This window comes from Saccopteryx bilineata, chromosome 5, assembly GCF_036850765.1.
Source record: "Saccopteryx bilineata isolate mSacBil1 chromosome 5, mSacBil1_pri_phased_curated, whole genome shotgun sequence".
NCBI classification, from domain to species: domain Eukaryota; kingdom Metazoa; phylum Chordata; class Mammalia; order Chiroptera; family Emballonuridae; genus Saccopteryx; species Saccopteryx bilineata.
In genome coordinates, this window is record NC_089494.1 from 240,177,510 (window position 1) to 240,200,218 (window position 22,709).

The 22,709-nt window shown below is 40.1% G+C and overlaps 1 protein-coding gene across 4 annotated transcripts in view; it reads left to right on the forward strand.

Annotated features, from left to right (window-relative positions):
* The window catches only part of ARAP2 (ArfGAP with RhoGAP domain, ankyrin repeat and PH domain 2), a 179,100-nt gene that overhangs the window by 10,593 nt on the left and 145,798 nt on the right, over window positions 1-22,709 (forward strand). For 3 of the 4 annotated variants that reach the window (XM_066279123.1, XM_066279126.1, XM_066279124.1), the window contains exons 2-6: window positions 3,584-4,650; window positions 15,849-15,907; window positions 16,991-17,067; window positions 18,559-18,650; window positions 20,138-20,491. In XM_066279123.1, the coding sequence (XP_066135220.1) occupies window positions 3,743-4,650; window positions 15,849-15,907; window positions 16,991-17,067; window positions 18,559-18,650; window positions 20,138-20,491 (1,490 nt within the window). In that variant the 5' untranslated portion in view covers window positions 3,584-3,742. The remainder of the gene's footprint in view (window positions 1-3,583; window positions 4,651-15,848; window positions 15,908-16,990; window positions 17,068-18,558; window positions 18,651-20,137; window positions 20,492-22,709) is intronic. The other variant, XM_066279125.1, reaches the window with a different exon arrangement.

Genomic DNA, 22,709 nt, shown 5'->3' on the forward strand with positions numbered 1-22,709 from the left:
AGCTAGGTTCAGGTGAGATGGTATAAAGCCTACTGGGGAGTGTGAGGAATTTAAAACTGTAATTACTAAGTGTTGTTGTGCATCCCAGTCATCATTGGTATGTTACAAATACAGATTCCTGGGCCAATCATCAGCACTTGTTTTGCTGTACAGCAGATCCACTGACCGGCACCTGGACAACGGCTGACCTGGAGCACAGCATGCGTGCCATGGTGCCCAAGTGGAGGCCAGAATGTGGAGGCTTCAGTTTCCTTATTAAGGAGTTTGACCACAGGAGACCCTTATAGTTAGGCACGTCCATCTGTTGTTGCCTCTGATGATTACAAGTGGACTAGCAGCCTCTAAGGGAAGACGGGGAACTGTGAACACCGTGCAGTGGGGAAGACAGTTTACAAGTCAGGCGACTGGAGGATGGAACTGATATTAAAGTGCACAGAGAATTATGTAGGGCCCGTGGTAGGGAGCCTCTTCTAGTCACAAAAAGGAATCAGGTTCACTAACCATATTTAGCGTGTTGACTGATAGTGGAGAGGGATGGTTTTGGGTAAAACACATGGTGTCTTCGTCCCTGAATCAGCCACCCAGGAAGTAGATGTGTATACTGCACGAGAAAGAAAGGGCTTTGTGTATTAAACACATGAGGACACGAACAACAGGGGCCTCTCAACTGATTCCGTCATCCCTACCAAATTCTCTCCTCTCTCTTAAACATGTCCCAAGCACTTGGCAAGTTTTAAGAATCCTGGTTATATATTGAACAGAGTGGTTCTATTTAAGGTCAATAGGAAGCATTCACACAGGAGGTAATACCAGCCTATTCAGAATTTCAAATAGTGCAGAGGATTTTTAAAAATGTGTAGCTTCACAAGCAGCTATAGCATATGCAAAAGGTATGGGGCGATTAAATAGTTGGTTGCTTTGGGGAGCAGTAGTTAGCAGTGAGCTAAAGTGAGTGAAGGATGTAGGTAGAATGTTTGGCACAGGTTGAACCTGAGCCTGGAATGAGGACATAGCAACACTTATGCTGCAGGGAATATATCCGAGGAATGGCGTCTGGCACATAATTGCTGTTTACAGCAGCAGCAGTAGCTGCTGCTGTTATTGTTAGATCAAGACCAGACTGTGTTTATGGCACCATAAGAAGCTTAGACTTGATCCTGTTGAGGATGTGCCGTGATATGCCAAATTTGGCTTCTCAGTGATTTACCGATAGATGAAGAGTGGGCCCAGGGATTTGTTCAGAGTGAGGCAGTAATCCAGGCAAGAGACTCTAAGGAAGGTCTGAACCAGGGCAAAGGCAGTAAGGCTGGAGGAGGGTATTAGTCAGTCCAAGCTGCTACAACAAAATACGCAGACTGCCTGGCCCAGTGGTTGGCAAACTCATTAGTCAGCAGAGCCAAATATCAACAGTACAAGGATTGAAATTTCTTTTGAGAGCCAAATTTTTTAAACTTAAACTATATAGGTAGGTACATTGTTATTAACTTAATTAGGGTACTCCTAAGCTGGCCTTTGCGCCCGCACTCAAGGGTGCCAAAGAGCCGCGGTTTGCCGACCACTAGCCTAGCCTAAAAAGCAAGCATTCATTTTCTTACAGTTCAGGAGGACGGAAAGACCAAGATTGAGGTGCCAGCCAGTTTGGCAATAATCATTCCCATTTTGTGATGTGCTAAAGAGTTAGTGTGTTCCTTTATTAAATAATTGTGTATAGTAAGAGTAGTACATACGTATATCTGAGACCTAGGTTTATGTGTGGGGTTGAGGCTTCACTTTCTATTTTTTTCCTGCCTTTTTGTCATTGTGATTGTGACAGAGGGGTGCCTTATTGATAAAGGCACTTCCTGCCTTTCATCTCTTGTTTGTATTTTTATTTCTCTGCTCCTTCAGTGCTGCCTGAATTTAAGTGCTTTAAACTCTTCTACTATACGTGTTTGTCAGGATTTGCTGACGTTTTAAATAGTCGAGGCAATAGTGTCTGGGTCGTTGGCGTGTAAGACACGCAGCGTCTGAGTGGTGCCGTGTAGAGAGCCATTTTGACATGTGATTTCCAGAAACGGTGTACCAGCCCGTGTTCAGGTGAACTTACATTGGTTGTGTGCGTCTCCTTTTATTCCTTCAGGTATAAGGGTGTTAGGCATATTCTGTACCTTTTTCTTTTTATTGGAGCATAATATTCAGAAATTTGCACATGCACATGTTTGCAAACTAAACAGAGCTGTAAAAAAAGAACCTAGATAAATCAGCTTTTAGAAAAACTGATTCATGTTATTTGGGAGAAACATGAAGCTAAGTGAATCTGCTGCGTGCGTATAAAGGAAAAGGTGACCTTTAAACGTTTTCGCTTTCCTTTCACATTAACTTACTTCCTGTTTTATAATGTGTTTAAGAATTAACTAACTATTCCTATCTTGTGTATCAGTATTGCATGTAGAGTGCTGATGACTTTTTGAAATGAAAATTATTGCCCTGAGAAACACGTTCTTAACTGTGCTTTTTTAGGAGAGTCTTTGAAGCAGGTGCGCCAAAGGGGAAGGTGCTCCTGTCTAGTTGCTGGGAAGGAAGGTTATCTAAGGCTTGGAAACCAAAAGAATGCACACATGTTCTTTCCTTGCTCTGTTGGGGCTACTGTGTAACAGGCCCGCCCTCAGGGTAGTGACTCCACTTCTTGTGCTGCAGCTCCTAGTTATTTTTTGGTTAAAGCCTAGAACTGGAAAGTTACCTGATCGCTTATAGATTTTTCCCCAGTAGAAAGACAACTCTAAAGGCTGTGGTTTTACTGCCCTGTAGGACATTAACCCTTTTTTTTAAAAAAACTAAGCTACCAGTCTTATTCTAACACTAAAAAAAAAAAAAAAAAAAAAAAAAACCCGAAGGAAAAAAAAAGCCTTTTCTGATAGATTGTATAAGCCTGTTCCACAAATGCTCTTAGAACTAACCTTACCATCTTATTGGTTCCTTCGTTAATGAGTTGAATGACATTTTGACACATGTTCATTTTACATTCTTTTGACAATCAGTTTTAATCTCTTTGAAAATCATCATTTGGGCCCTGGCTGGTGGCTCAGTGGATGGAGCACTGGCCTTGGCCTTTGGACATCCTGGGTTTCATTCCTGGTCAGGACACATGGGAGAGGTGACCATCTGCTTTTCTCCCCCTCCCTTTTCCTTTTCTCTCCCTCTTCCCCTCCCACAGCCAGTGGCTTAATTGGCTCAAGTGTTGACCGCAGGTACTGAGGATAGCTCAGGTGGTCCGAGCATCGGCCCCAGATGGGGTTGCCGGCTGGATCCTGTTCAGGGCACGTGCAAGAGTCTGACTCATTATCTCCCCTTCTCTCACCTAAAGAAAAAAAAAAGAAAGAAAAGAAAAAAATCGTTTGATACTCCCATTGCATTTCTGTCCGCTACCTTCCTACTCTGCCTAGGACTGACCTTCCAGGGCACCAGAGTAATGCCCAGAGATCCCAAATGCTCAGTGGGTTATAATAATTATCCTTGTTTCTGTTGTGTTTCTTCAGAGAAAGTTTATAGTGTGGCGCTAGGTTCTAATAACTTAAGTGTCCTAATAAATTAATTTTTTTTCTAGGCTTGAGCACGTAAGCCCCTCACGATGGAGAAAATCGCTTTCTGAGACATTCTTCTGCTGCCAGGACGAGAGGAAAAGCCAGTACAGCAGCACACCCTCCTGTGCGTGTACCTCATTGTGCCACCTTTTATAAATCAGCTTAGTAATGAAGCCACCATTATGTCCTCAGTCGGCGAAGTAAATGTTGACATCAGAGATTTCCTGATGAGCATTAATCTGGAGCAGTACGTCCCTCACTTCCGTGAGTCTGGTTTGAATACCGTGAAGGACTGTGTAGCAGTAAATGACAATGTGCTACACAAAATTGGAATCTCACCTACCGGACACCGGAGGAGGATAATTAAACAGTTACAGATAATCCTGTCAAAAATGCAAGATCTCCCAATATATGCAAATATTCATAAAACAAAGACAAATGATGAGACTTCAAAGGATCACCATGCTCCATCTTCTGAGCTGGATACCTGCCTAGAACTTCCAGATTCCAGTAGTATTCAGACACCTAGCTCACGGCAGTTGGAGACTGTTACAAAAAACCTTGTTCAAGATGACATTAGTGTGGAAAATAGCCAGCCTCTTAAATCGGATGCTAAGCTGTCTCTTCCTAAACACAACTTTCCCATTCCGGAAGAAGAACCACACCGGAATTCAGGTTCTTTTGAAGATACTTTATTTGGTAGTGAAACTAGTAAAATAGAACCTTTGCTTACAGAGAATACTGTGGATAGTACAACTGAAGAAGGACAAACAAAGAAAGGCGATTTGATCTCAAAAAATGTGAGCAAGCTTCCTAACGTAGACCCTGAATGCCTTTCTTCCCCTAGCTGTTCAGTATCAGAAGCAAATTCTGGAAGTGGGACTAATGGTTCATTAGAAAGATCACCGCCATCCCCTTTCTTTAAATTTCAAGGAGAAATGGTTGTCAATGATTTGTATGTTCCGTCATCGCCCTTCCTGCCACCGATGAGAAGTCGTAGCAAGTTGGTCTCAAGGCCATCTCGGTCTTTCCTGCTGAGACATCGGCCTGTACCAGAGATTCCGGGGTCAACAAAAGGAATTTCAGGGAGGTAAGAACTTTTATGATAAGTTGTTAAGTATTCAATTTGGGTGAATTTAGTCATTTTAAACAATTATATTTTCATTGTTTTCTAAATTTGACTTCTATTAATTTACCTATTTCAACCAACCTTTTCTTCTCTTAAAACTTTATTTTTGTCACGTCATTTCTCTTGAACACTGTTTCCCAGAGGCTGTATCCATCTTAGAACTGCCTGGACCTCTTCAGCTTTCACCCATTTAATTGGGGGGCATCCCTTCTCTTTATTCTGTCTGGACATTCGCTCTGTGAGCTTCCCTCCACAGTTGGCATTACGTTCTTCCATGAGTGCCGTTCGCATATTTGAGTTGCTGACTCTGTCTCTCCCCACTAAATAATTTGTTCTTTGTCAAAGGCCAGGTTTCTACTGTCTGTATATCTACTGCCTGGCACAGTGCTTGGCATGAGTTAATAATTCAACAGATACCTAGTCAGCACCTATTTGGTACTACTGGTCACTGGGCTGGGTGTGAAGGAGGTAGTATGAAAAAACAAAATTCAGCCAAGTAAATTTGAAGATCTAATTGGTTTTGTTCCGTGACTGATGAACCGGGAGGCATCTCGTTTAGCAAATGGAAAGCAGCTCCCAGGCGTGGTGTGCAGTGGGAGACTTCTCTAGGCAACGGAGGCAGGGCAAGGAGGTTATTTCAGCAAGTGGGTTGTTTTAGTCCTGGTCACTTTCCTTGGGGAGTGACTTCAGGGAGCTGTTCTGCAGAATAAAGATGAACTTCCAGGGAGAGTCTGAAACTGCAGTTGGGTTAGATACTGTGGAGTTTAGCATGGGTGACTTCATTTGGGGCCTGTTTCTTTTTTTTTTTTTTTTTTTCATTTTTCTGAAGCTGGAAACAGGGAGAGACAGTCAGACAGACTCCCGCATGCGCCCCACCGGGATCCACCCGGCACGCCCACCAGGGGCGGTGCTCTGCCCCCCAGGGGGCGATGCTCTGCCCATCCTGGGCGTTGCCATATTGCGACCAGAGCCACTCTAGCGCCTGAGGCAGAGGCCACAGAGCCATGCCCAGCGCCCGGGCCATCTTTGCTCCAATGGAGCCTTGGCTGCGGGAGGGGAAGAGAGAGACAGTGAGGAAAGCGCGGCGGAGGGGTGGAGAAGCAAATGGGCGCTTCTCCTATGTGCCCTGGCCGGGAATCGAACCCGGGTCCTCCGCACGCTAGGCCGACGCTCTACCGCTGAGCCAACCGGCCAGGGCCTCCTTTTTTTTTTTTAACCGTAGAAAGGCACTTGAAGTGTGGCGTAGGAGACACGTAAAACGATGGTGACAGTACAGTATGACACCAGGTCCTCTAGACACAGGAACTGTTAAAGAGGGGCCCCGGCAAACTGCTGGGTGATTGGTGGCATCAGGACCTGCGAAGTCCTGAGAGGAGCTGACTTTCAGCAGAGAGAGCTTTTATGTGTGTCTCAAAGTTACACCTAAAATAGTTGTGGTTTTTCTGCAGGGCTGAGGTGGAATTTTTTTTTTTCTTTTCACTAAAAGCTAAAACTTGTCTTTCTGCTGAGAGTCAAGTTTGGCTGTCACTGCTCTGGGGCTCGAAGCTGTGACAGATTCCTTGCCTGTCTGGAGACTGGCAATTCTGCTACAGACTCCTGACCCCTATCCCTGACTCCTGACCCCTCTCTGCTCTCTTCTCCTGTCTTAGGTACCTTTGCTAATTAATTGCAGTATGAAATCTTGGTTGTATTTCCAAGAGAAAACATGAAAATGTAATATTTGCAAGAGGAAACGTGACCATTTGCAAGACTGTTCATTTCAGTATCTCCCATTAGAGCAGCCACTCTTTGAAGGCAGAGGCCCTAGTTCATTTGTCCAGCTTGGCATCCCTAGTGCCAATAGCAATGTCTACTATTGATTAGGAAATCAATAGTAGTAGTAGTGTCATTTAGTAAACACGTTGGTGCTAGTTTGGTTTGTATTCATCTATATTCTTATAAGGTAACTAACTGAGTCTTAGGTTAATTTTCCTAGGATCTCAAGGATAGTGGACTGGATTTCATGTCAGTGAATCTGACTCCAGAACCTGCTTTCTTTTTTCTTTTTTTAATTTAATTTTATTTTTTTACAGAGACAGAGAGGGAGTCAAAGAGAGGAATAGATAGGGACAGACAGGAACGGAGAAATGAGAAGCATCAATCATTAGTTTTTTGTTGAGCATTGCGACACCTTAGTTGTTCATTGATTGCTTTCTCATGTGTGCCTTGACAGCGGGCCTTCAGCAGACCGAGTAACGCCTTGCTTGAGCCAGAGACCTTGGGTCCAAGCTGGTGAGCTTTTGCTCAAACTAGATGAGCCTGCGCTCAAGCTGGTGACCTCAGGTCTTGAACTTGGGTCCTCTGCATCCCAGTCTGATGCTCTATCCACTGCGTCACCACCTGGTCAGGCCATAACCTGCTTTCTAAACCACTCATTTAATAATTAAAAATGTTGATTGCATATCAAGGCATACCTCGGAGATGTTGCAGGTTCAGTTCCAGACCACCCCAATAAAGTGAGTCAAATTCTTTTCTGCTGGTGGAGGGTCATGCCTTCAATTTGTAAAAAAATGCAACATTTGTGAAGCACAAAAAAAGAGCTAACCATAATACAATGTGTCCGTAAAGTCATGGTGCACTTTTGACTGGTCACAGAAAAGCAACAGAAGACGATAGAAATGTGAAATCTGCACCAAATAAAAGGAAAACGCTCCCAGTTTCTGTAGGATGATGTGGCAGCATGTGCACATGCGCAGATGATGACGTAACACCGTGTGTACAGCGGAGCAGCCCACAGCCATGCCGGTCGAGATGTGGACGGTACAGAGGAAAGTTCAGTGTGTTCTGTGGCTCGCTAAATTCAAATCCATGACCAAAGTGCAACGTGAATATCGGCGCGTTTATAATGAAGTGCCAGCACATAGGAATAACATTACTCGGTGGGATAAGCAGTTGAAGGAAACTGGCAGTTTGGTGGAGAAACCCCGTTCTGGTAGGCCATCAGTCAGTGACAAGTCTGTAGAGGCTATACGGCATAGCTACCTAAGGAGCCCTAAAAAATCTGTGTGTGAGCCCACATCGAACTGCACTGAATAGGTATGAAACTGGGAGAGTTTTTCTTTTATTTGGTGCAGATTTCACATTTCTATTGTCTTTTGTTGTTTTCCTGTGACCGGTCAAAAGTGCACCATGTGATGACTTGACGGACACACTGTATAGTGAGGTCTGCCTGTATGAGAATTGGAATATTTCTCAGGCATATAGAAGATCACTCAGTTTTAACTTTAAAATATTTTGCTAATTTTAAATAAAATGAACTGGAAAGGGTCTGCTGTGAGTACACATATTGGAATTTCCTCTTTGCTAGAGCAGAATCCTTTTGGGAACCATTAAGGGTAACTTTAGATAAGAAACATGTGACTTAAGTTTTAAATAAGATGCGCTATTTTACACAAATTGAAAAGCTTGATATTCCAATTGACTGTGAGCCCTTGAGGATTAGAATTGAAATATCATTAAAATTAGTAGTAAATAACTTAGTAGCTGCATCATCGCCAGATCACCCATTGTAACCTTTCTTTTCTTCCTTGATCATGGCAGTAAACAGCAGCTATGCATTTGTGGCGCTTAGATCATAAAATGAGAAAGTAATTTGTTTTCAGACTTCACTATGTATGTTGACTTGTGGTCCTCACCAGAATAACAAATAATAATTGCAAGTTTCAAAAGTATTATAATAAGACATTTAAAATAAAATTGTGTACTACATAATCCGAGATTCTCTCTAATCAAATAACATCTAAGTGATATTTAGTACATTCCTTGATGTACCAAATAAAAATATTTTGTACAGTGCTTTTAACATAATTCCTTTACTAATTAAACATTCCATGGCTCTGGCCAGTTGGCTCAGTGGTAGAGCATTGGCTCAGTGTGTGGAAGTCCTGGGTTCGATTCCTGGTCAGGGCACACAGGAGAAGCACCCATCTGCTTCTCCGCCCCTCCCCCTCTTGCTTCTCTCTCTCTCTCTTCCCTTTCCACAGCCATGGCTCGAATAGTTCGAGCAAACTTGGCCTGGGTGCTGAGGATGTCTCCATGGCCTCGCCTCAGGTGCTAAAATAGCTCTGTTGCCCAACAACGGAGCAGCAGACCCAGACGGGCAGAGTGCCGATTTGTAGGGGATTTGCTGGGTGGATCCCGGTCAGTGCACCTGCAGGAGTCTGTCTCTGCTTCCTCGCTTAATAATAATAAAAATAACATTCCATGTAATTGTTAAAAGGAACGTGATGCTGGATGTGCTTAGCTGAAGCCCTTTTTTCCTATCTCTCTCTCTGATACAATTGACTCTCCAGTCAAAAGGATTATTTTTGCTCCTGCTTTGGGCTTCTTCCATGAATTCTTGCTCCTTTTTTTCTGCACTGCTGGGCTGGGTGGGGCTGTGCTGAACAATGAATCTCGGGATCTCTTAGAACTAGGCTGGAAGAGCCAGTTTTTTTATCTCCCTCACTTGAGGTCTCTCTGGTCCTATGGAAGCCTCCAAGCTGAAAGCAAGTCCAACCAGCTGTCATTTCCTTGGAGTCGTGGGGTGTCCTGTGATCCTTCCAGGAAGAGCCTCCTTCATGCTCAGGGCAGGAAGGAACAGGTATCTTTCAGTTACTGAAGAGGTACTTTTATCTTCCCCAGTTTAATGATTTTTATACATCTTACGTGCAACTTTTTTATCCGTGGACGAGTCAAAGAGCCTTCTCTTTTAGGTGTTGTGCCCCTGATTGTTTTGGGGGACAGGAGAGGAAGGCAGCAGAGTAAATGGGGAGGATGATGCTTTTGTGGGGCAGCATTGTGATTGCAATAAATTTAATTTATTATAAGACTGAGGTACTATATTGACTTTTGAAGGGCTTTTCAAAAGTTTGAAATCTAAACCTTAAGTCTCCAGCCTTCTTTAAACTTTTTGTAAAAGTAAAAATCTTAGCGATTTTTCTCTAGATATACATAGAATGATGCAGAGATTAGAAATGGATAATAATACTTTAGACTTTAATGTCAATCTATATACAAGCAAAAATTGTACAGAAAAATAATAGCCATTGTCAGCTGCATTGAATTAAGAAAACAGAAACTCATCACATCTTTTCCATGGTTAAGAAAAACTCTGTATTCTGTGTTATAGCAGAAAAATGCCTAGCAATACAAGATTTAGATTTTTTTCTTTAAAATGCCTTTTTATAAATTCTATGATAAAATCACCTGCAAAATTTTGACTTGAACATATAAATAAATCAAACTTGAGATAGTTTGATTTATGGTTGAGGATAGGATATCTATATATCTATAATTTTTATAAGAATACATTATGGTTATACTTTTTATTTTTCACAATTAAAAAAGTTCCACTTTGTGTGAAAAAATATATTTTTGTAAACTAAAAATAGTTCTAGACTGTAATAAAGAATGAAAAGCATTTATTTGAGCAAAAGGAGTTGCAGCCTGGGAGGCACTGACTCAGGTAGTAACCTAAATCATATGCCACCCAGAGAAAGGGGAGACCATCTTCTACATCCAAAGTTTCTGCCCAGGTAGGTCCATTATATGTAAATGAGGTATCTAAATTTGAACATTTCTAATTGGTCTGAATCTTGCAATCCTGATTGGTCAGTACTAGGCATTCTGATTGGTCATTATGGACTAAGACCTGGACTAAGGTCTTAGTCCATTGGTCAACAGATAAAACCAGGAATAAACTTTTAATAGTTTACTCAGGGCTTAGGGTGGGAAGCCAAAAGTCCAGTTTGAGATTTCTCTTGGTATACAGAAAAGCCCATCCACAGATGGCCTCTAAGCTCTTATTATTTATAAAAATTGGACCTTTTTTTGATCATGGGGAATTCATCTCAGTAGATAAATTCCTTCTTGTTGTTCACATCCAATGGATCTTTCTTCTTGGGGTGCACATTTGAACTGCAACTTTTGTTGCTTAAAAAAAAGTTTTGTGATACAGATTTTTGTGCTGTAATCCTTCTAATATGTATACTTTATTCTTATCATGAGGACTTTTTTGGGGGAAGTTTATAGGTTGTCTTAATTATCTGTGCATTGTAAATTTCACATTCTTGATCTATGCTGTCACTAGTACATTCATGCTTTCTGAATTTAGATTTGTGTGTTTAGCTAGATATTATATAAACCTTAAGGCTGGTTTAAACTGCTGCCTATTTATTGTTTTTCTTTTCTTTTTTTAAATTCATTTTTGTAATAATCTGTATTCAATCTGATATAGTCTGTTATGAATTGTAAGAGCCGAATTTCTTTTTAGACAAATATTCTGTGAAATGATGATGGTATATGTTTGATTATTTTTTGTTGTGGCAACCTTGCTTAAGTAATAGGTAAGTGTAAATCATAAAAGGAGATTTTTTTACATTAACCTGTATACCACTATTTTTCTTGGCAACTTTAGTGTTCAAAAAATGTGAGAGGCCCTGGCCGGTTGGCTCAGTGGTAGAGCGTCGGCCTGGCGTGCAGAAGTCCCGGGTTCGATTCCCGGCCAGGGCACACAGGAGAAGCACCCATCTGCTTCTCCACTCCTACCCCTCTCCTTCCTCTCTGTCTCTCTCTTCCCCTCCTGCAGCCGAGGCTCCACTGGAGCAAAGATGACCCAGACGCTGGGGATGGCTCCTCGGCTTCTGCCCCAGGCGCTAGAGTGGCTCTGGTCGCAACAGAGTGATGCCCGGGTGGGGCAGAGCATCGCCCCCTGGTGGGCAGAGCGTCGCCCCCTGGTGGGCATGCTGGGTGGATCCCGGTCGGGCGCATGCGGGAGTCTGTCTGACTGTCTCTCCCCGTTTCCGGCTTCAGAAAAATACAAAAAAAAACAAAAAAAAAACTGTGAGAAAATAGCATCTGTAGGTATGCTAGGGATTCCCTCTGATAATCAGTTATTGTTTTGCAACTTGGTGTTTCACTTAATATTATTTCTGAGTTCTGTCCACATTGATGCATGTTATATTAAACAATAACTCCTATAGAGTATTTTATTAAAAAGAAAAAAACTCCATTTTTCTGCTAGGTTGTTGATACTTTTTCACTATTACAAATGAAGAGTGTTCATACTTTCAAGGACTTTAAGAAATAAATATGCATATTAGGTTTATCAGGAGGTCCAACCATGATTTTCTCTAATAAAAATGGTAATGATTGGGTCATTTGCTGTGTGTTTACATTGAATAGGGCACACCTGATGCTCCTTAAATGCATTATCTCTTTAATTCCCACATATTCCTATGCAGCAAGTCCTGTGTTTATTCTCCTTCATGAAAAGAGCGAACCAGGCTCAGAGCTTTTAGGTAACCTGACCGTGATTTCAAAAGCATAATAATAACAAGGATGATGACTGCTTCTTTTCTTTATGGGTTTTTAAGTTTCACAAATTAATCATGCGTTATATTTCAAATTTAAAAGCAATCTTCAACTTTTATACTACTTTTCTGCCAATGACAACTCCTATCATGATGTTAAATAAAAATTTATTACCAAAAAAAAAGTATCTTTTTTTTTTTTTTTTTTTTTAGTTAGGGTTTACCTTTTGAGTATGCTCCATACAATATAGTTTTGAATGTTCTGTGATTTAAAAAATAGTCATATAGTGTGTATTCTTTTAGTCAGGTTGACTTTTTCCTTGTGTTGGTGCTCGTGGTTGTAGCTTACTTCCACTGCTGTTGAATAGTTCATTGTGGGACACCAGCAGGGTAGTCATTCCTTTGCAGATATTTGATACTCTCAACATGGCCTAGTATTTTGCCTGTTTATTGTGTGTTTGTTTATATATAAATTATTTGAAGACAAATGTAAATCAGTGTTATTTATATCTATTTTCATATAGACTCATTTTAAGTATCCTGGTTGGTGAGTTTTGGCAAATATGTATACCTATGTGACCTCTACCACATGAAGATATAGATAGATCAATGCTAGCACCACCCCACACCCCCCTAAAAAAGTCTCTCTTACCCATTCGCAGTAAAATTACTCCTGGCATTAGGCAAGCCCTGATCTCCCTATATTATTTTTGCTTGTTTTAGAATTTCATATAAATGGAATCGTACTGCGAGTAATGTTTTGTAGCTGGCATCTTTCACTCAACATCATGTTTTAGAGATGTTGCAGCATGTCAGTTATTTTATTGTTGCATAATGTTCCTTTGTGTGAATCTTCCATAACTTGTTTATTCATTCACATGTTGACATATATTTTTTATTTTTTTATTATTTTTTCTTGGAGCGTATTTATGTGAATGTTTGTAGGATATATACCGAGGAGTAGAATTGCTGTCATAGGATACGATTATCTTCCACTTTGGTAGGTAATGCAAAACCGTTCCTCGAAAGCAGCGATACTGATTTATAGTAACATCAGTGTATGGGCATTCCATCTGTGTTGTCGTAACTGGCAATAGGTCATCATTTCTTATGGCTGAGTAGTGTTCCGTTGTATATATGGACCACATCTTCTTTATCCAACTCTCTGTTGAGGGACACTTCGGTTGTTTCCATGTCTTGACCACTGTGAATAATGCTGTGATGAACATGGGGGTGAATGTATCTTTACATGCCACTGTTTTTGAGTTTTTAGGGTAGATACCCAATAGAGGGATTGCTGGGTCATTTGGTAGTTCTATTCCTAATTTTTTGAGGAACCACCATACTTTCTTCCATAATGGTTATTCTATTTTACATTCCCACCAGCAGTGAATGAGGGTTCCTTTTTCTCCACAGCCTCTCCAGTATTTGTATTACCCGTCTTGTTGATAATAGCCAATCTAGCAGGTGTGAGATGGTATATTATTGTAGTTTTGATTAGCCTTTCTCTGATAGCTAGTGATGATCAGCATTTTTTCAAATATCCGTTGGCCATTTGTATGTCTTCTTGGGAGAAGTGCCTGTTCAGGTCCTATCCCCATTTTTTAATTGGATTGTTTGCTTATTTGTTTCTGAGCTTTGTGAGTTCTTTGTATATATTGGATATTAACTCCCTCTCAGAGCTCTTGTTTGCCAATATCATCTCCCATTTCATTGGTTAATGATTTTTGTCAGTTTCTTTTACTATGCTAAAGCTTCTTAGTTTGATAAAGTCCTATTCATTTATTTTTGCTTTTGCTTCCCTTGCCTTTGAGGTCAAATTCATAAATTGTTCTCTGTGGCCAAGGTCCATGAGCTTAGTACCTATGCTTTCTTTTATGTAAGTTATTATTTCAGTGGTTTTGTGTTGGGTTTTTTTTTGTTTGTTTTTTGTTTTGTATTTTTCTGAAGTTGGAAACAGGGAGGCAGTCAGACAGACTCTCTCATGTGCCCTACCGGGATCCACCCGGCATGCCCACCAGGGGGTTATGCTCTGCCCATCTGGGGCATTGCTCTGTCGCAACCAGAGCCATTCTAGCACCTGAGGCAGAGGCCAAGGAGCCATCCCCAGTGCCCGGACCAACCCCGCTCCAATGGAGCCTTGGCTGTGGGAGGGGAAGAGAGAAACAGAGAGGGAGGAGAGGGAGAGGGGTGGAGAAGCAGATGGGCGCTTCTCCTGTGTGCCCTGGCCAGGAATCGAACCTGGGACTCCTGCATGCCAGGCCGACGCTCTACCACTGAGCCAACTAGCCAGGGCCTCAGTGGTTTTGTTTTGACTAGTTTTGATATCAGTAATACAGTATAGGCTTACAAATGAGAATCTTTCCTTATTTTCTGAAGCAGTTTGTGTAGAATTGGTATCATTTTTTTTTTTATAATGTTTAGTGGAATTCACCAGTGAAATATCTGGGCATAGAGTATTTTCTGTGGGTAGGTGATTAATTACTAAATTTAATTTCTTTAATAAATATAGGAGTATTATGATTTTCTATTTATTCTTGTATCATATTGGTAATTTGTATCTTTTAAAAAAACTTTTCCATTTTATCTCAGTTGTTGAATTTATTTGTCTAGTTTTCTTAGTAATTTGTAATTACTTCTTTCATGTTTGTAGGATTTGTAGTGATGTCCCCCTTTTCATTTCAGATATTGGTAATTTATGTCTTCTGTCTCTCTTATTTTTCTTCCCTGAGGTTTATCAGTTTTTTCAAAGAACCACCTTTTTGGTTGCAGTGATTTTAAAATTTTGTTCATATTCTGTTTTATTGATTTCTGTTCTTTTTTTACTTACTTGTATGTAGTTACTTGGGCAGATGTATATGTAAGGACAGTGTCCTGATGTTCCATTTAGCTGGTAAACTAGGTGGAACTCTTTCATATGGTCGTAGGTACTTGTTACCCTCTGCTTCCACAGGGTCCCTCTGTCATTGCTGTTAGATTGTTTTCTAATTAGTTACTTGTAATGTCTCTCTCCCAAGACCATCAGATCTTTAAGGAAAAGTTTTTTGTATTTTGGCATGCTCATAGAACCAGACAAGCTTTTGTTCAATATTATAAAGCTAATGACAGAAACACTGCATGCATACTGAAATATAAGTAGAAAAATAGTTTTTCAGATGGTTATGGAAATGAGTTTTTAAATTGCGTTATGTTCAGACTAGCCTTGGATAAATATGTTTGCTTTTGTGAATTATTAATATGAGAAGCAAACACTTGTAAAATCAGTTGAAATCTCTTTCTTTGCACTTTTGATAAAAACAAAGTGGATTGTGGAAATTGGTGATTTGGTTTATTTAAAATCAAATTTATTTTTTGTGTATTGGTTTCTCTACCCAAAAGAATGTATGTCTCTATAATTAATTCTTTGCTCAAGATAGTAACTCCCCCCCCCCTTTTTTTTGTATTTTTCTGAAGTTGGAAACAGGGAGGTAGTCAGACAGACTCCCGCATGCGCCCGACCGGGATCCACCCGGCACGCCCACCAGGGGGCGATGCTCTGCCCATCTGGGGCGTCACTCTGTTGCAACCAGAGCCATTTTAGCACCTGAGGCAGAGGCCACAGAGCCATCCTCAGTGCCTGGGCAAATTTTGCTCCAATGGAGCCCTGGCTGCGGGAGGGGAAGAGAGAGACAGAGAGGAAGGAGAGGGGGAGGGGTGGAGAAGCAGATGGGCGCTTCTCCTGTGTGCCCTGGCCGGGAATCGAACCTGGGACTCCTGCATGCCAGGTCGACGCTAACTTTCCCATTTTTATGTATCTTTTTTAACCTATTTTTTTTCCTTTGCTTTAAGCTATTTCCGAGAAAGAAGAAATGTTGCTACCTCAACTGGAAAATCTGTGACACAGCAAAGTGAGTCTTAGAATTTCAAGTCTTTATAAAATAGTTGGCACTCATTTGATGATAGTCCTAAATTTGTCTAAATCATGATTGAGAAGGTAGCTCACCTGGGGAAGAGAGGATAATGAGAAGACTGTCTGCTAGGGTTCGTAGTACTTCAGATACTTTTAAAGGTAAGTGAAGAAGAGACAGTAATATATACTCAAACTCCTGGAAATTTGTACATGATAAAGTAAAAAGATGGTTTTTTGTACAGGCTTCATTCATCATTAGCCACAGTCAAAGGCATTTAACCGAATTAAGTGGTTTCTGACAGTCTGAGTGCAGAACACAGATTTATGGAAAGTAATTTTGCCATGGTAACAGAAAAGGGCTGACATTGCTCTGGTTAATTGATCATTGACAGAGACTTTTCTTGTTTTTGAGAATTCTGCCTCTATAAGTTCAGGAACATTCTTCTCAACAAGTTGACAAACACTTGGGTACTGACCCTTTTAAAATTGTTTTTGCTATATTCTTTCTAGTAGATTGGTGTGATTCAAAGATGGTGGGAATTCTTTTAAAACAATTCGTTTACAGATGTGTTAGTAGCTATGGAATTAGAGGGATTATATTAAGTGATTCGTGTATTTTGAGTGATATAACGTCTAGTTGTTTTGTTAATGAATTTTTAATAATTTTATTGAAAATTATAGAATTATAAGTATCCTCTGTTAATACTATTCTCTTATTTTGGAATTAACATTAAAAATGGCACCATGTTAATTTCTACTGTATACAGTGGGAAATGTGCTTGGTTGTATTAATGTAGATCTTAGAGTTTAGCAAGGACACACACACACACACACATGACACATCACACTTTAAGAAATGAATAATATGTCATATAATGTGGGGGGTGTATATAGTGAGTGCTACATTAGGAAGACCATTTGGTGAGTTTATTTGGGGTAAGAATTATGAACATAATTTTGGACTCTCAAAGAATAAAGCTTAAGTTTTAATATTGCTTTAAAATAAATACATGCCTTTTTTTTAAATAATGTTTTACATTATTCACATCTTTCCATTCTCATCCTATAATTTCTCCAAAAGATTCAAATGAGGAGAATTCATCTTCCATCTTTCCTTATGGAGAGACCTTTCTCTTCCAGAGACTAGAAACTTCCAAGGTTTGTTTGCATACATTTTAATTTTTTGCCTATTATTTGCTTTCCTGCCTATATTTTCTGCTTTATTTTTCTGTAAGCTGTTTGAAGAATGTGTTATGTTGAAGAATGAAATTTTTGTTGGTAAAATTCTGTTCAGTAAAACCATGCTAAATTTTTATCTTTAAATATATGTCACAAAAACACATTTTCAGTTTGATTTCGTAAATACAGGTCAGTGAGTTATCAAAGTTTTCTGCAAGAGAAGTTACTTTAAGAAAAGGACAGAAGCCCTGGCCAGTTGGCTCAGTGATAGAGCGTCGGCCTGGTGTGCAGGAATACTGGGTTCGATTCCTGGCCAAGGCACACAGGAGAAGCACCCATCTGCTTCTCCACCCCGCCCCTCCTCTCTGTCTCTCTCTTCCCCTTCCTCAGCCAAGACTCCATTGGCCCGGGCGCTGGGGATGGCTCCATGGCCTCTGCCTCAGGCGCTAGAATGGCTCTGGTTTCAACAGAGCAACGCCCAGATGGGCAGAGCATCGCCCCCTGGTGGGCATGCCGGGTGGATCCCGGTCGGTCACATGCGGGAGTCTGTCTGAGTGCCTCCCTGTTTCCAACTTCAGAAAAAAAAAATCAATTAATTAATTAATTAATTAAAAGAAAAAGAAAAGGTCAGAAAAGGCCCTGGCCGGTTAGCTCAGTGGTGGAGCGTCGGTCTGGCATGCAGGAGTCCCGGGTTTGACTCCTGGCCAGGGCACACAGGAGAAGTGCCCATCTGCTTCTCCACCCCTCCCCCTCTCCTTCCTCTCTCTCTCTTCCCCTCCCGCAGCCAAGGCTCCATTGGAGCAGAGTTGGCCCCGGGCGCTGGGGATGGCTCCATGGCCTCTGCCTCAGGTGCTAGAATGGCTCTGGTTGCAACAGAGCTACACCCAGGATAGGCAGAGCATCACCCCCTGGTGGGCATGCCGGGTGGATCCCAGTGGGGTGCATGCAGGAGTCTGACTGCCTCCCCATTTCCAGCTTTGGATAAATACAAAAAAAAAAGGGACAGAAAAAAATACATAAAAACCAAAAGCAAACAGTCCTCTTCCCTTATTTTGCTTTGCATTATGGACCCAAATGTGGACTTCTAACGACTCACCTGTCTTAGTTGCTCAGTTTATCGCTCAGTCTTTCTTTTCAGCACTTGTGCTCTTTTGCCATTTTATTTCTTGGTCATGATCAAAAAGAAGTTGGAAGAAAAATTATTTGAAAAGTAAAAGTAAATATATTTTATTTTTTATTAACATATTCTATTTTTCTTAATGGAAATGATGAGTAATTAAAGATTCAAATTAAACATTGAAAAAGGCATCCAAAGCTACTGTTTAATTTCCCTAATTAAATTGTTTTTTACTGAAAATTGATCAAAGTCATTTGACATTTGTTTAATAAAACTAAACCCAGATATTGTAGATCTTTGTAGAATATTGGAACCCTAAAAGAGTGTATATATATATATTTTTTTTTTAACAGAAGAAGTCTATAAAGAATGAATTTTGGCCCCATGAAGAAACACTCAAAGGGGAAGCAATGACTGACAAAAACTCTTTTTTGGTCAAATCAAGGTATGATGTCATGATTAATTCTTTTGAGTTGTACAGTGACTTCTTGCTCATATTATGTTTCTAAGAAAATAGTTTATATTGGTAAGTTCAAATCTTTTCTTTTTAAATGTGTTGATAATAGAACTCATTTTAATAATTGAATTTAGAGTCTGTAAATCAAGCATATTCTGTAGCAGATTATTTTGGTCTTTGTTCAATTAAAATTGCTTTTCCTCTCCCCAAAGTGGCAAATATGTGGTGACTATGATTGCAGTTTAAGGATCAAAAGTCATGTTAATATGAAGGATAAAGGAGCAGTGTAAAAAATATTACTGTGGGGGGCAGAATATTTACAAATGTAGCTTAGTGTACCCTTCTACTAGAAGTGCAGCATTGTGGCTTGAATTAGCCACTTATGTGGATCACACATGAAATTAATAGACTTTCTAAGGCACTAAATTAAATTATATATTTTTCTCAACGTTTTTACAACTTTGTTGTCCTGGTTCATTACTTAACATTTGTTTTATCTTCTCTTTTTCATTTTCCAAGGCTACCACTGTTGTAGGTTTCCTGAAGTTGAAATTAAATTTAAGGAAAATGCTAAAACTTAAGGAAAATACTGACATACTAATTGCATATCTTCAGCAAACATTTTGTCTGAACTTATTATAATGCAAAATATGAAAGGGGCCAGGCCAAATAATTCTTTAAGGAAGTAATGGTTTTTAGAATCATAGATTCAGAAAGATGTAATTTGACCCCTAAGCATATCTGTTTTATTGACTAGGAAAAAAAACTTTATACATAATTACTCAGTGACTCAATTTTGTCATTCTGTAAATTTATAGTGATTTGCTTAGTTATGATAAATGTATTACAATAAATACTATATGCTACATAGCTTTTACCTTCTTAGTGTAACCTTGACCCTTTTTCATTTTCTAGCTAGCAGTGTGGTATGGTTTTTCCTTATTAGTGTTGCAAAATAATATTAAAGCTCTGACCAGTCAGACATACTCCCTGTTCTGTTATATTATGCAACATAGAGTCCTTGGAGTCAATGAATGGGGAGTCAGAGAAGAGGCAACATGTTTAGAAGAGAGGTCTCCAGAGAGATAAGTTAGTAGTTCACGATGTTGCCCAGGGACTAGAGGTTGGGCTGGCCACACTTACGGTGCAGGTGAAGATGTTTAAATTGTGATGCAAAGACTACACTCTCCATCCTTTCCACCATATGCAGCCCCTAAACTAAATAGATAAGATTAAATGATTCATAAGAAAAAAATATATTACTTTTAGTAGTGTCTAAATATGTCTTAGGATAATGAGAGATTCGTATTTCATTTTTCTGGAAGACTTTAAAAAATGATCAGATGGGAAATTGAATGCTAAGACTTTCCTGGCTTAAATTTCTGTGATGGGTTGTTTATAACTTTAAAAAGATAACTGATGACTTCAATGACACATAACACTTTGAAATGTATACACTATTCTTTCCCATTTAGCTTATATGACAACAGGAAGGAGACTGTAAGTGAAGAAAAGGTAGAAGATATTTGGATACCACGAGAGGACAAGAACAATTTTCCAGCGGACTGCGCTTGTGATTCAGAATATTCAACAGTTGAGGAGTGCTTCCAGAGTTTAAGAAGAAAAAATTCAAAGGCATCTAAATCAAGGACTCAGAAAACATTGACTCTGGACCCCGTTAACAGGCACAGTTATCCGTTAAGCTCAACAAGTGGAAATGCTGACTTGTCCGTCTTTTCCTCAAATGCGATATCTCCTTATGCCTGTTTTTATGGACCATCTGCAAGGAAGGTTAAATCGGGATGGCTAGACAAACTCTCTCCTCAAGGGTATGTATTTATGCTTTTATTTGAATAACACATTTTCAACCACTGGAGTGTATCCATTTCTGAACCTCTTAGGTTGTTGCTGCTCCCCGCCCCCTCCCTGCCTCATGGTGCACCCAGCTTCAGCTGTTCAGGACTCAGCTTGCTTTTGCAGATTCTGTTGTTTTGACACAGGAGGAACCTGTGCTCTGTGTTAACTGGAATGCTGGGTTAAGGTTCTGAAGAGCAAATTAAAACTGCAAGTTAGGATTTCAGCTCTAGAACCTTAAGGTTAGTTTCTGACTTCACCCCAAAATGCACTATCCTGTCTCCCAATTTGTAGCAAAGAAAAACAATGCAGATTGAGTTAGTATTACTCAGCCCACACTGTTCGGCTTTTGCTCATTTCATAACAGTGTCCTGTTTGGGAATCCAAGGCTTATTATAGTTAAGGGAAAGGACGTCATTGTTAGATTTCTGGCATCACTGTTATTGATATATCGTTTTGATTGTTGTATGTTGCACAGAAGGTCAGAGTCCCCTGAATATTATACTTTTAAAACAGACTTATCATTTCTGTTTACAAAGAAACTTCTGTCCCTTAAGCATTTTATTAGGACTGAGAAATCTTTGGGGAGGAATTATGTTTAATTAGAATTGTTTTCTGGTATCTTGGTTTTTAGATGTCTCTTTGAAATGTTTATTTGAAATGTTCCTCATAAATTATTAAATTATTCTGGGGTTAAGCCTCTCCTGTTTAAGTAATTAATGTATGGACTCTAAAGTGCTGGTTTTCTCTACTGTTCCCCCCAACATGTGCATCATTTCTAAAAGGCCTTGGTTTGACCTGAAATAAATTTTACTAGCAAAAAATTACCAGAAGAACTACCACATTTATCAGTTAACTATTGGGAGCAGGAATTGCAATTCTATGGTTAATATTTCATATAGTTGTTTCCTTTTAGGAAATTAGATGTTGAATTAACCGGAGCAGAGTACATCTTAGTATCAGTTCCTCTGTCTCACTCCTTTCTGGTTACATTAGGATAATGAAGTAGTCAGCTGTGCTGGGTTTTCAGCAGTCACCAGTATTGGTAAATGCACAGTCAGTTAGCAAGCATATGAGTCAGCACTCTAATACACACACTGGTGGAATGAAACAGTGAGCTGGAATATTCTCAAATCTTTCATTTCTGTGAAATTTAAGTGTTTAGGGAGGTCTGAGTACTCTCTTAAAAACCACTGGAAGGTTGAGCAGACTGGGAACGGGAGGCCTGAGCGGCTGTGCTTTGCTCCGTCGTCTCCTGCGGCCCCGTGTTCTGTACAGGCTCGGTATGTTTACGCTGCAGGCGCACTGAGAGAGCGTCACCATTGTCGGCCACTTCTGGGACCGGACATTTTCCTCTTTCCCTTTGTCAGAACCCTGGCTTTCCAGCCTTTCTGTTCTCAACCTGCCCTAAGGTTAGATGCTGTAAGTTTTCTAGATTTATATTTTTCCATTTTAGAGGGAAATAATTGAGTTTTCTGGCTTAAAGATTTCTCTCTCCCGAATACCAGGAGGAATGGACATAAGAAAGTAAACAAAGGAGCTTGTTATTTCAGCAAGAAATTAAAAAAAATAAATTCTCCGTGATTATATTGCTATGACTGGAAAGAAGTGTGTGTCACTGGCCAAGAACCATGTATTTATTAGGCCAGAGTAGAAACTGAAGTTTTCCTTTTCTCCTAATTAGACTCCACAGGCCATTGTGAAGGTGTTTAAGGTGCTCATTAGTTAGAGAAAGTGATGCCTGTCCTCGTGCAGAGGGTGCCGAGCTCTGTTGAGCTCGTGCTCACGTGTCTTGGTGCAGGTAGCTCTGCTTTAGATGATACTCTGAATTCCAAGAGAAGAGATTAGCAAACATTTTCTGTAAATGGTCAGATAATACATATTTTAATCTTTAAAGCCATATGATCTTTATGGGACATCAGCTACTCAGCAGTTGTAGCATCAGAGTAGCCCTAGAGAATATGTAAGCCAATGCATGAGGCTATTTCAATAAAACCGTGTTTATACACACATACACGTAATGGGCCGCATTTGGGCTGTGAGCTATTAGAGACACAGAACAGATTAGATGGTTGGCTAAAATCTTACATTAATTTCCTCCATCTCCCCTGGGCCCCAAATAGAAAATTAAAACCTGATTGATCACAAAATAGGGAAACCACTTTCTATGACTCTATTAAGTAGAGAAGTAAT